This window comes from Pipistrellus kuhlii, unplaced genomic scaffold, assembly GCF_014108245.1.
Source record: "Pipistrellus kuhlii isolate mPipKuh1 unplaced genomic scaffold, mPipKuh1.p scaffold_m20_p_2, whole genome shotgun sequence".
Lineage (NCBI taxonomy): Eukaryota > Metazoa > Chordata > Mammalia > Chiroptera > Vespertilionidae > Pipistrellus > Pipistrellus kuhlii.
Genome location: NW_023425515.1, coordinates 15,457,686 through 15,472,435, shown reverse-complemented (window position 1 = coordinate 15,472,435; position 14,750 = coordinate 15,457,686). Strand labels below are relative to the sequence as shown.

The 14,750-nt window shown below is 36.4% G+C and overlaps 1 protein-coding gene across 1 annotated transcript in view; it reads left to right on the top strand.

Moving 5' to 3' along the window:
- GPR149 (G protein-coupled receptor 149) overlaps positions 1-13,290 on the top strand; it is a 43,357-nt gene extending 30,067 nt beyond the window's left edge. The window contains exon 4 of the mRNA XM_036444881.2: positions 11,556-13,290. Coding sequence (XP_036300774.1) covers positions 11,556-12,128 — 573 coding nt within the window. The 3' untranslated portion in view covers positions 12,129-13,290. The remainder of the gene's footprint in view (positions 1-11,555) is intronic.
- The last annotated feature ends 1,460 nt before the right edge of the window (positions 13,291-14,750 follow it).

Here is a 14,750-nt window from a genome sequence, read left to right as displayed (position 1 = left end):
TCTCAGAACTTATCCTACCTGATATCTCAGTAGCACATAGAACTGTTACATCTTTCTTGTACCCTTTCCTTGGCTTCCATTATATTTTACATTTCTTATTATTTTCCACTTCTTTAGCACACCCTTCGGGCTCCTTTATTATCTCTTTTATCTCTGTCAATTCATTAAATGTCCATGTTCCTTGGGATCCTCTTCTCATTTGCACACTCTCCTGATTCAAGTCCATCTCAAATACTTGCCCAAATATATATTGTGGATCAAATTTCTCCTGAACCTCAGGCTCTGATATCCATCCTACTGCTAAATTTCTCCAGTTGCAAAAACCCACAGGCACCTCAATTTCAGCTTTCCAACACTGAACTCTTGATCTTCTCCTGACCCCACCATCCCATCCCTTCAAACTCGTTTCTTCTCTGTGTTTCCTCTCTCTAGAAATAACACCACTACCCATTCAGTTGCTCAAGCCAGAAACTTGGTCAATGCCATATCTGACTCCTCATTCTCTATTATAACTCAACATAAAGTCAGGCACTGAATCCTATTTCCTAAATATGCATAGCTATTCCCCTGTCTCAGCATAGCCTTTGTTTCTGTCCTAATTTAAATCACCTTTCTCTCTTAATGGACTCTTAACTGGTCCTCCTCCCTCCAGGTCTTAACGTTTCCAATCTATTTTACTGCTCAGAATAAATTTGTCTTTCTCTGACTGACTTATTTCACTGAGCATAATACTCTCTAGGACTATCCATGCTTGCAACATCATTAACTCCTCTTTCTCTATCATAGTTTAGCTTCCCCTCCCATCTCAGGACACTACAACTTTTAACAATAATCACCAGTTAGAGTAGCTCATGGGAGGTACTTTTAATAATAATCAACAGTTAGAGTAGTTCACTTATAAGTGGGTCTGAAACTTTAGCTTCCTGATAAATTGTTTCTTTCTTAAGGTTTTTATATTTTAAAAAAGTTTTTTAAGTGTCCCAGATACTGCAAATGTTCATTTGCTTTTTTTACTTGTAATTCTCAATAAATCTTGGGAAATTAAAAAATATAGGCATGTAGCAAGATATTTCTTAATGTCTTTTACTGAGATTTTCAGGAAATTATTTACTCTGTGTGACATCACAGCTCTACCTTTATCTGTATTCTAAATCAGTGGTTTCAAAACTAGCTACAAATAAGAATTGTCTAAAATCTCTTTACAAATATAAGTCGTTGGGTTCCTATTCTAAAACTATTAAAGTATATGAGTTAGAATTTCCCACAGTAAGGCAAAAGCCCCATATTTTTAATGAGCTTTGCTGGCTGTTCTCACATGATCAGATGTGAGATCGGCAGATGGAAACAACTGGTCTAAAGAATAGAAAGAGTTGGGTTGTAGGCCTGACTCATTAAAAATAAGTTTTATTCAGTGGATTTGATTTTCTTTAAAACACTTTTATAATAAAATCTGTTTTTTAAGAACCCAAATGCCCTACTGCAAATTCCTAGGACTGCAACTTTAGCCAACTTATTCTGAAACCTTAATAATTATTAATAGGAAAGAGAGAAAAAAAAACACAATGCACTGCCCCGTATTTAAAAAAAAAAAATACTCTGGAGCATCATTAATTTTCATCCTGTGAAGTTACAACAGGAATTTTGCATATGGTTGTAATATCGACTACACAAATAACTAATGTGAATTAAAACCAATATCCAGAAAAAATGTAAATGTTAATATCTTACTAATTCCATCAATTAAATAACACTATCAGGCATGTTACAAGCCTGTAAATTTTATTAGGACAAAAACTTTTATCTAATCGTGATGCTGTCATATATGTATATATTAGTACTAGAGGCCCAATGCATGACATTAGTGCACCTGCTGAAGTAGGGGGGTCCCTCAGCCCAGTCTGTGCCCTTTCTCAGTCTGGAGCCCTTGGAGGATACCTGACTAATGGCTGCTGTCAGATATCCTTAGCACTGAAGCAAAGGCAGGCCACTGCACTTGCCAGCCATCAGTCTATCTTGTGGCTGAGCAGTGGTCCCCCTGTGGAGCGCATTGACCACCAGGGGGCAGCTTCTGCATTGAGTGTGTACCCCCTGGTGGTCAGTGCACATCATAGCAACAGGTTGTTCCACCATTCAGTCAATTTGCATATTACCCTTTTATTACATAGGATTAGAGGCCTGGTGCATGGAATTCATGCAAGGAGTGGAGAGTCCCTCAGCCCAGCCTGCACCATCTCCAATCTGAGACCCCTCGAGGATGTCTGACTGCCTCTTACAATCCAGGACTACTGGCTTCTAACCGCTCACCTGCCTGCCTACCTGATCGCCCCAACCCCTTTTCCTGCCTTCCTGATTGCTCCTAACCACCTTTACCTGCCTGATCACCCCTAACCACCTGTCTGCCTGATTTTCCCTAACTGCCTCTGCCTCACCCTGCACCCAGGACCCAGGATTCCCTACTCCAGCCAGTCACAGGCATCTGAGACTCAGGCTTCCCTCCCTTTGGCCAGCCATAGGCACCCAGGACAGCTTCATTTGGACCAGCGTCAGCCACAGGGAACTGTGGGTGGGCAGCTTCACCCAGGCTGCAGCTGCAGGCACCTGGGGCCATGGAGCAGGCCGCTTGTCCCTCTCCTGGGCCACAGCCATAGGTGCTAGTGCCTGGGACCACGAGGCAGGTGGCTTGTACCTCTCCTGGGCTGTAGCCTGGCTGGTCCGCATTCCTCTCTCCCCAGTGTGAGTGTCTGAGCCATTAGTCAGGTATCCTCCAAGGGCTCCAGACTGAGAAAGGGCACAGACTGAGAAAGGTGTGACAGCCATTTGCATATTAGCTCCTTATTATTATATATAGGTTTATTCTTCCCACAGGAATAAAAAGACTAGTCAGGTATACCATTTTTAATTTCACAGAACTCATTTCCACTGAAAGCAAGTAGTTAATTTCCCAGAATATGTGTATGGTTCATGTTCTATGTATAACTGCATCATTAGCATTCTTTTTTTTTTTTTGAGATCCAATAATATCACTATGATTTTTATTTAATTTTTTTCTAAAGAACCTTTGTAATAATATTTTTAAAAGAACTGCTATAGTGTTTGCTATGTGGGATGGGAAGGTTTTGGAGACCTTGCCTTCTAAATCAGCCTTAGAAAACAATTTCAAACGTTCACATTATAATGCTTTGTAAGTGGTGAGAAGAAAGAAGATTTAAGTGTGAGACAAAAAAACAAAGTAGTCTTTTCATACTCCTTTGAGTTTAAGATTTGAAAATTTACTTGGTGTTTTCTTCAAAAGCAAAATCAATTGTGTTAGGTTTTGTCTTAATAATAATGACTTCATTGTTTTTTTAAAAATAACATATTCTCGTTATTTTTAAATTCTAACAATATATAAAAGTACTTAAGAAGAGAGAGGCAAATAACCTAAAATTATACTACCTAGAAAGAAACATAGCTCGCTGTGCACATATACAGAGAGAAAGATGGATAGATAGATAAATGGAAGGAAAGGAGAAAGGAAGAAAGGAAGAAAGGAAGAAAGGAAAAAAGGAAAACTATTTTATAATCCCAGTCCCTGGAATAGTGTCTGGCTCATATTAGGTACTCAATAAAAATACAGTGAATGAATGGATTCAATTGTATAATATTTTTCAGGAGCCATACTGCCCAGATTAGAATCTCTTTTCTACCACTTGTTACTGTTTAACCTTGAAAAGATACTTAAGAGCTCCGAATTTCAGTTATCTCATCTATAAAATGGGGGTAATAATAACAATCACCTCATCAAGGACATTCTTAAGTGAAACTGGAGTGTGTGTGCTTGTGCGCATGTGTAGTAATGAAGTGTCAGAGCATGTACGATATTTCAGGGTCTCCTGAACATCACTAAAATGCTATTAAAAATAACTTTGTTGAGGAATATTTTACATATTATGTAATTCTGCCATTTCAAATGTACAAGTCAATAATTTACCAAGTGGTGCAATTTTCTCCTTAAATCCACTTTAAAATATTTTTTTCACACCAATTAGATTCCTATGTGCCCACTTACTCTTAATCTATCACCATCCCCTGATGCAGGATATTCTTAGTCAATTATCTGTCTCCATAATTTTTTTTTGGTTTAATCTTTTTACTATATTATGCTGTCTGACAAAAACATTTTTGTTTTCAATACTTTTACAAATAACATCAACATGAATTGAACATCTTTTCTAGGGTAAGAGTAATATTACTAAAAACATTATACTTATTTTTTTGAAACTGTGTTACAAATGAAAACATGTCTTCATTCCTGATCTAATTCTGGTCAATGAAGTATGAGAAAATTTTTTCATGCAACCATTTTCAGTAGTGTATTCCAAACTGATTACAATACCCAATTGAATGACTTTATTATTAAGATTAAAAAAAAAAACTATTTCACTTCATTTTATTCAGTATTATTCTGTATTTGTTTCATATATACTGCAAAGTGATTAGATAGTCATTACTTTACAGAGAGGTCCCCCTGGCACTTCAAGTACCCACCTGGCCCCAAACAGAGTTATCATGAAACTACTGACTATACTAGTATTTCATATGCTGTAATCTACATCTTTGTGAGTATTCTGTAACTACTAATCCCTTCACCTTTCTTTCTCAACCCCTTATCCTATTTCCTCTGACAACTGTCAGTCTGTTTTCTATGAGTCTGTTTCTGTCTTGGTAATTTTGTTCTTTAGATTCCACATGTAAGTGAAATCATATGATGAAAACTATTTCATTTCTTAGAATTCATTTATTTCTATAAAAATCATATTTCTTTTCTAAGTAAAATCAATGTATGCTTCCTTTCAAGGTACAATTTATTCTCTCTATTTTGTTAGAAAAATAATTAGCAACACATGAAAATAAATTTGTATATATATCATATCTGAGTTGAAATGTCATTTTTAGAGATAACAGATTTAGCATCTATTACACCAGAGAATGGAAAAACTTACCCAATGTTCTCAAGAAAAATAACATACTTAAATTCAAAATTCCACTGGATTTCTTATAGCCTTAATGGTTGTACTCATGGGCTCAGATAAAATTTTAAAAAGTATGAACTTAAAATATAAGAATATGATTTTCCATAAATAAATAAATAATTTAAATGCAATGCTATATTCATTTTAGTAGGTTATATTTTGGCCATAAGGTCAATGTAAAATAAAAATTCATGCTGAAACTTATTTTTATCACATTATTTTTTATCAGAGTGGTTCATCATTTGCAATAGATGTCATCTGAATAGTGCATCAGAATATATTACAGTTATTTGAAAAGATAAGACTTCGTTTTCAATTCTATTTAGCTATAAATTGGCTTTGGAAACTTCTATTATTCCTTCAACTGAACTTGAATTCTTTTCTCTACTTCTCTGCATTGCTAACATTATAAAATAAAATCCATTTAACCACAAAATAATGTAATATTTGTATTATAAAGAGCCTTACAGATTATATGTGCTTTGCTACTCAAAATGTAGTCCAGGAGCCCCAGCATCATTTGAAAGCTTTTAGTAAGTGCAGAGTCTCATAGCTACCACAGACCTACAGAGTCAGAATCTGCATTTGCACAGAACAAAAGATTTTAATTTTAATGAAGTCTAATTTATAAATTTCCTTTTATGGATCATGCTTTTTGCCAAGCCCTCGATCTCAAAGATTTTATCCTATGTTTTTAATAAAAGTTTTATAGTTTTACATTTAAGTCTATGATTCATTTTTAGTAAATTTTTTAATAAACTGTGAACCTTAGTTTTAGGTTATTATTATTATTACTATTATTATTTTGCTTATGGATATCCAATTGCTCCAGCATTGTTTGTTTAAAAGGCTACCTTTTCTCTATTGAATTGTTTTTGCACCTTTGTTAAAAAGCAGTTTGGCATATATGTGTGGGCTTACTACTCCTGGGTTCTCTATTCCATTCCATTGATCTATGTATCTATCCCTCCACCAATAACACAATCTTGATTACTGTAGCTAAATTGAAGTTAGAAAGACTTATTACTCCCACTATATCCATTTGGGGGAAACTAATTATTATTGTTCACTTGAATAGAAATTTTAGAATAATCATTTTGAATAATCATGTATATATTTCCAAAAGATTTCTTGATGAGATTTTAATAGGAACTGCATTAAACTCATATATCAATTTGGGGAGGACTGACATCTTTACTATGTCAGGTCTTTCAGTCCACAAACATGATTTTTCTCCACTTATTTAGGTCTTTAATTTCTTTCATAAATGATATTGTAACCAGCATATACTGTAAATTCTATACAGGTTTGTTAGACTAATACCTAAGTATTTCACTTTTTAAGCAATTATAAATGGTTTGGTATTTTCAATTGTGATGTCTATATGTTAACTGTTTTATAGCAATAAAAATGATTCTGGATATTTAACTTATAAACCACTTTGATTAGCTCATATTAGTTCTAGTTTATATAAATTCCTTGGGATTTTCTACTATGAATAATCATGTCATCTGTAAGTATTATTAATAGTTTTAGTTCTTCCTTTCTGATATGTATTCCTTACATTTCCTTTTCTTGACTTATTTCAATGTCTAGAACTTCTAGCACTATGCTGAATATGTGTGGTAAGAATTGACATCTTTGTCTTGCTCTTGATCTTAAGTGAAAAGAGTATCTCACCCAGTGACCCAAGCGCAGGCCCTGATATCTGGGATTTATTTATCTTCTATAATTGAAACTTTGTAGCCTTGCGCGGAGCCAAGCCTTCTGCTCACTCAGTGGCTGCAGCCATTTTTGTTGGGATTTATTTATCTTCTATAATTGAAACTTTATAGCCTTGAGTGGAGGCCAAGGCAGGCTAGGGCTGTGGAAGCTTGGCTTCCTCCATCGCCAGGGGCAACTCAAGTCTCCTGCTCTCCCCAGCTCCGTGGCTGCTGCCATTTTTGTTAGGATTTATTTATCTTCTATAATTGAAACTTTGTAGCCTTGAGTGGAGGTTAATTTTCATACTCACTCCTGATTGGCTGATGAGCGTGGCTTGTGGGTATAGTGGAGATATGGTCAATTTGCCCATACTCTTATTATATAGGACTAGAGGTCTGGTGCATGGATTCATACATGAGAGAGGGAATCCTCAGCCTGGGCTCCGCCTTCTCCTAGCAATTTTGGCCTGCGGGGATTGGGTCTAAACTAGCAGTTGGACATCCTCCGAGGGATATAGCAGTGCATCAAGCGGCAAGCAAACAGGCAGGAGTCTGAGCCAGGGCGGGCACTGCACTGCTTGCACTCATCCCGGCCCACTGAGCCTTCTGTTGCTGCTCAAAATCACTGCCACAAAGTAGGGAGAGGCTCCTGCCACTGCAGCTGTGCATGCCAGCCAGGAGCCTGGCTTCTGGCTGAGTGCTGCTCTTCCTGTGAGAGATTACTGACCACCAGGGGGCAGATGCTCAAGCCCCTTGGTGGTCAGTGCACATTATAGTGACTGGTTGACTAGTTGTTCCAGTCGTTTGGTCGTAAGAGTCACTTAGTCTTTTATATATATAGATGTGACCCCGGGCAAGCTGTTTCCCATCTATGGCTGTCAGTTCTCCCAGAATCAAATGAGAAACTAAAACTGCAGGGTCCCTGGTGAGTGCTAGGATCCTATGTGCTATGCCAATGATTTTCTTAAAGGACTTAGATAATCAACAGCATATTTCATCATGTTAGGAGAAAAATTTGGAGCAATTCTTATATTGTAATTTCACTCTGAATTCACCTAGAGGCTTAAAGCGAAGGGGAAAAAAGTTTCAGTATACCCAAGGTCATTCAGTCTGAATCAATTATCAGAGCTGATTATTTGTGCTAATGTGTTTACATGGCATGCTTTCTCCTCCTGAAGCATTTCTGAGTTTAGAGATTGCTTTTCATTTTTCAAACAAAAAAGCTTCCAGCCACCTACACTCAGGAATACAACAATAATGGCTTGTCATTATTCCCAACAGCTTATGCTAATTCACTGACTTTCAAGTGGAAAGAAAGCAGAGACTACTAAATGAGAAGTTTTATGTTCTCTGAATCTATCATTTTTTATCATGCACTAAACTTTTACACACAATTCAGTCCCCTAATATTCTATTTTATTTTTATTTAAAAATAGATGTTTGTATGTTCTTCTGATGTACTTGTAACTATTATCATTTAATGCATAGCACTGTTAAAATATAAAAAATGAATTTTAAGCAGCAATATTTAAAAAAGATTATCTTATTTTTTATGCTTTAGGAAGTTAAAATATGGAATCTAAAAAGCCTATAAAGTCATTGTTTCAGATTCATTGTCATGCACACATTTATTCACCTAACTAAATATATATTTTTTAATTATGTTTTTATTGCCTGTTTTAGAGAAAGGGAGGAAGGGAGAGGGACAGAGACAGAAACATCGATGAGAGAGAAACATCAATATAGATGGCTGCCTCCTGCATGCCCTCTACTGGAGCTCAAGCCTGCAACCAAGGCATGTGCCCTGACCAGGAGTGGAACTGATCATTCTTGGTGCATGTGTTGACATTCAACCATTGAGCCATACCAGCCAGGCTAACAAATATTTTTAAGGGCTTGCCACATGCCAGCCACTGTAATAGAGAGCAGAGAAAATAAAGAGCAACAAGGAAATGTTCCCTTCCTTTAAGGAGATTACAGTCTATATGGATTTAACAGAAATGACACAATTCTAATCTCCAGAAGAAAACGGGCAGTTATCAAACTCTGTAAAATGTCCATTTGCATATGTGCGTTAGTAATATTTTGCATGAACATTACATTAGTTTCCTAGTGCAGCCATAACAAATTATCACAAACTTGGATAGCTTAAAACATTAGAAATCTATCAACTCACATTTCTGGAGGTCAGAAGTCTAAAATCAAGATGTAGGTAGGGCCTTACTCCTCTGAGGCTCTAAGAGAGGATCCTTTCTTCTTAGTTTACGACAGCATAACTCCAGTTGCTGTCTTCTTCCCATGTCCGTCTTCCCAGTGTCAGTCTATGTCCACTTTTATCTTTCCTTAAAAGAACAACAGTCAATGAAATTAGGGCACACCCTAATCCAGTATGACTTTATCTTCATTTTATTACAACCACAAAGGCCCTATTTCCAAATGAGGTCATATTTACAGGTTGTAGATGGGTATGAACTTTGGAGGGGACACTATTCAACTCAGTACAAAAAAATCAAAATAAAATAAACCAATATTAACAGTCTTTTATATTATCTCCTTCTTATAATTAATATCCATTTTCTCTTCAGGTTTTATTGTTTTTTACTTTTAGTCTTTTTTTTTTTAATTGTTCTTAAACTGTATCAATGGTTTGCAAATCTGTAGGCTACATTGTAGTTTGTGATTCAAGTATTATAAGTATTTTTTTGAAGTGGAATTCTCTGATTATTTGAACTTCATGTTAACATTGACAGCTTGTTAGACTGAAATGTTTATAATACTTTTTCAACACTGTGAAAGTACTATACATTTTTTCCTGGCTAGGACCAGAGGATCTTTTTCCTTTCTTATAATTATTTTTCTCAATCTGGTTTGTCTCCTTTCTCCTAACCTAAAAATAGCACAAACTCAAATACAGAATGTTGATTCACAAATCCCAAAAGCAACACAAACACCAAATTGAACTCTGAGATTGACTACCATCATAGGCAACTCACACTCATTACTCTACCCCTGTATCTTGATGACCTCTAGTAATATTTTATATTCTCTGCCCCCTCTATTATCTATTCAATTTCTATGAGCAAAGTCATTAGCAACAGCATATAATTTAGAAATATCTATATATAAAAAAGCCTAAGTGACCAGTTATGGTGGAATGACCAGAATGACCAGTCACTATGATGCACACTGAGCAGGCAGGCAGGCAAGTGGTTAGTGGCAAGCAATCTCAGATTGCAAGAGGGATGTCTGATTGCTGGATGTCCAACTGCAGAGATTGGGCCTAAACTGGCGGTTGGACATCCCACAAGAGATCCCAGATTGCGAGAGGGTGCAGGCCAAGCTGAGGAAACCCTCCCCATACCCCTGTGCACAAATTTTGTGCACCAGGCCTCTAGTAAAATATATATAAACTTTGAAATTCTTCCCCATCTACTTCCAGAAAAGTTTTTCAAACCTTTTCCTATGCCTACAATATGTATATGTGTATGCCTGTGTATCTATTTTTTATCCCTGTAAACATATAATTTACTGGATTCATTTCTGGTAGGCGTTTTTCTACAAGAAAACTGGATCATAGTATTAGTATTATTTTACAATTTACTTTTATAACTTAAAATGGTATTTTTACTCATCTGTAAACATTGATCTCTGCTCTGGAATGGTTTCTTAGGCCTCCTTTTCCCTCCCTCCATTTTGGTTAAGTGCTATTATTCCACATTCTCAAAATTTTTCAGCTTGTATCCACTATAGCATGGATCACAGGAAAATGCAATTGTTTATGAGCTTCGATATTTATGTATTCTATGGGCTTTTAGGACCTGAAAGCCTCTTCATTCTTGCTATAGACTTACCAGCTAGCCTAGTGCTAGTACTTAATAGTAGTTGAATGCTTGTTCTCACAGCTTCTGATTTCTCCCCATTTCAGTCCTCCCTCCATATCCTAAAGGAGGTGGAAAAATCTGTTGATTTTACTCAAATTCTGTCAGCTCCCTTCTATGAATCTCTATTCTTATGACTCCCTTAGTCCAGATCCTATTTTCCCTCCCCTAGCACAATGTTTCTCTAACTTAAATAATAGTCTCTTTTTAAAAATTGTATGTACTTGTTGAATCAAATTTTTATGATTTTGATTAGACATACAAACAAAATTTGACATAAACCTTAAACTAATACTTCTTGTGTAAATCTAAATCCAAAACAACTTAAACATTAAATACTTTCATAACCAATAAATTAAAACTACCGAATCAGCTTTAAGTGAATGTACTATTTTGCTAAAATTAACTTGCCAATTTTGAATTCAGAGTGTAAAGATATGCGTATATACTCAGATCTGTTTCTATATAATCTGTCTCTTTATTTATATAACTCTCAAATGAAGGCCATCATATTAAATAAGAATATTTCAATATTTGCAGAAAACATATGTATATTTCATATACAAGTTACTAATATGTTACATATACTGATATACACTCATATGTTCAGCTATTATAAACATGCATTAAAGAAAAAAAGATGTCACAAAATAATTTTGATAACAAAATACTTAGTGTGCTATTTTAGAATAATGAGACTTCATACTGGCAAAACGCTGGCACTATGCAACTCTCAAATACCAATTTTAATGAACTGTCTTTTGATAACTTTTGATAATTCAGTAAAGTTTGTTTGTTCTTTTAAATATAAAAGAGTTACAAAAATGTGCATTATGTGGATGTATAAAATCAGACACAAAAAGTTCTTTATCATATTTGCCGGGAGTTAGGATAGCAGTGTGACCTCAGAAACTAGTTTTCAATAATCATCCTTTTTTTTTTTTTTTTTTTTTTGTCCTCAGCGTTCCGGTGGTGGCCTTGCCATTCCCTTGTGTGCGTTTCAGGGGATGGTGTCGCTCCAGGCCCCTACAGGGAAAACGCTATCTCTTTCTACCTATGAGGTGAGCACAGAAGGACAGAAGATAACCCCAGCCTCTAAGAAAATAGAAGTCTACCGATCCAAAAGTGTTGGTCATGAGCCAAACTCAGAAGATTCTCCATCCACGTTTGCGGACACCAGTGTGAAAATACATTTGGAGGTTCTTGAAATTTGTGACAATGAAGAGGCCTTGGACACTGTGTCCATCATTAGCAACATCAGCCAGTCCTCCACACAGGTCAGGTCTCCATCCCTACGCTACTCACGGAAAGAAAACAGATTTGTTTCATGTGACTTAGGAGAGACAGCCTCGTATTCTCTCTTTTTACCCACAAGTAATCCTGATGGTAATATCAACATCTCCATCCCAGACACCGTGGAAGCACACAGGCAGAACAGCAAAAGGCAGCATCAAGAGAGGGATGGTTACCAAGAGGAAATCCAATTGTTAAACCAAGCTTACAGGAAACGAGAGGAAGAAAGTAAGGGTAGCTAGTGTCTACCCAAGTAGTTGTTTAGTACAGGCAAGAATGGTGCCTCGCCTTCACACTGCTAACCTAACACCTTTGTTTTCCGGCTATTTGATTTCCTTTTTCATTTGTTGGTTTACATAAGCTTTACAGAAATGCTAGTTAATTATTTGTACTGCAAACAGCTGGAAATAATGCAAACATTTAAGTGCTTTTGATGTGTTGCTTTAATGATCACACACTGATAATTAAAAGATTTGTTTCTTATCCAAGTTCTAAAAAATTTTTCCAAATCAAACCTTGGCCTAGTTTACTAATGTTCTGCCTATGTTTGTAAAAAAATATATATATTATATAAGCTTAATGAGTATATTGTTCCCATGCACGTTTCTACACATAATGTTGGGCTTTAAACTGCAAGGGGGGAAAAGGCATTTAGGGAATGAAAGAAACGTAGCAAAACTCTTGAGTTGTGTTGGAAGAAGCTTGCCAAAATGTGATTAGCAAAGCAAGCTTAGTACAGTTTCAGCTTTAACTTTGCACTGATGTCTTGAAAATATATTCTTGTGTAAAACTGCAAATTAACTTCCAACTTCAAACCACGCATGTCCCTAATCCGTAAATAGTTGTGTCCTTCATTTCTATAAAATACAAATTGTTTACTGAATTTTTAAATTTTCTCTCTTTAATATAACAGTATTTCCTTTCCATCTTTTCAGTATGTCAAGACTGCCCTTAAAACAAATACTCTCTGTGTTACAAGTGGAACTGCAAATGATCTTTAACTGAAACATTATTAGGAAAGATGGTAAATATAAACTTCATCATTTCTAGAACTGATTACTTTATTTGAATGCAAATTGAGGGAAAACTGCCAAATTAATTTCTGTGAAGTACACCCAACTAGACTAACAAAATTTCTGGGTAAAGCAGAGGTAAATCCTCTAAGTCCAAAACAAAAGTGTCTGTTCCTAAAGCTGCAGATTTGACAAACTTTCTTAGCCATTCTTGAAGCACAGAAATTTTTAGTTCAAATGTTATTCCAACTTTAGGTGCTTTTTACTTTCTTTCTCAAAGATGTGAGTATTTCAAAGCAAAGAAACAATTCAATATATTTTATTAAATGATTGTTAGGTACATATGTCAAGACTAATGAAAACCAATATTTAAAGAACATGAGAATTTGATTGGAAAACAGTAATATCCTTTTTCCCTTTTGTGTACCCGTCCTCCCCACCCCCACTTCCACCCCCACCGCCACTGCAATTGTGCCTATGCTGTGGCAGCTGAAAAACAAAAACAAAAACAACCTGGTTGTTGTGTTAACTATTCAATGGATACACTTAAATGCTCTGCTGTATTGATACTATACCAGGACAATTTAGCCCAAAGCCACAACTTGGAAGGCTAATAGGATCACATTAGTAACCTATAACTCTTCAAATGCCAAGCCAACAGTGGTTGAATCGAAAAAAACTCTCTATAGGGCCTGTGCCTAAGCATGAGTATCTCCTCCTTCCAATTGTGACTGTGAAAAATGTGTTTCTGATATAATAAGAAATGATGTAATACCCTTATAGATATCTTGTGCTATATTTAAACATCTTACCCTTGCATTATTCTATTGTTCTTCTTATTAATAAATATTATATTTCAGATAAGTTGTCTCTTTTCTCTATAATTATATATCTATAGACAAAAACTACTTACCTAATAAAAATATCACCATCTGGTGGTAACTCTTGTAAACTGAAAAGACTTAATCTCTAAAACTCCCTAGTAATAACATAAACACATAATGCATAATCCCAAAGACTTCCAGGAGTTGTGACTGACAGAGGCAACCATGTTGAAGACAGCAAACATCACAGTATTACTCATAATATAATAAATAAATAAGAGAGAGAGAGAGAGAGAGAGAGAGAGAGAGAGAGAGAGAGAGAGAGAGAGAGAGAGAGAGAGACCTGGTTTGCATTATTTGGAAGCTTTTCTCAACATGGTTCTGTAGTATTGTATTTCATAAACAGTATCTTAATTTCTCATACTAATCAGCTCCTTCCATTCATTTACTTATTATAATACCAGAGGCCCAGTGCATGGATTCATGCACCAGTGGGATCCCTCAGCTTAGCCTGCAGGGATCAGTAGACCTTATCACCACCACTCACTGGGTTCTAGCCTGCTGTCTGTGTTGATCCCGCACAGCACAAAGTAGTGCATGAAGCAGCAGGTGGCCAGGGAGGAGCCTGAGCCCAGGCTGGGCACTGCACCGCTCCCCCTCATCCTGGCCCACTGCACCTGCCACCGCTGCAGCTGGGGCGTACAGGGGGAGTATCTGTAGGAGAGGTTTGTCCAACAGCAGCTGTGCTCGCCAGCCCTGAGGCCAGCATCTGGCCTCTGTTAATCAGCTGAGCAGTGCTCCAGCTGTAGGAGTGCACTGACCACCAGGAGTTGACCACTAGAGTGAGTATTTGCCCTCTGGTGGTCAGTGAGCATCATAGCTACCAGCCAATCATCTAGTAGTCCGGTCACTTAGGCTTTTATATATATATAGATTGAATGAATGCCTATCATATGCTAGATTTTGTTTTAGGTTGTTAAGATTATAACTGTGAACAAAAACAATCCAAATATAAGTATGCTGTGTG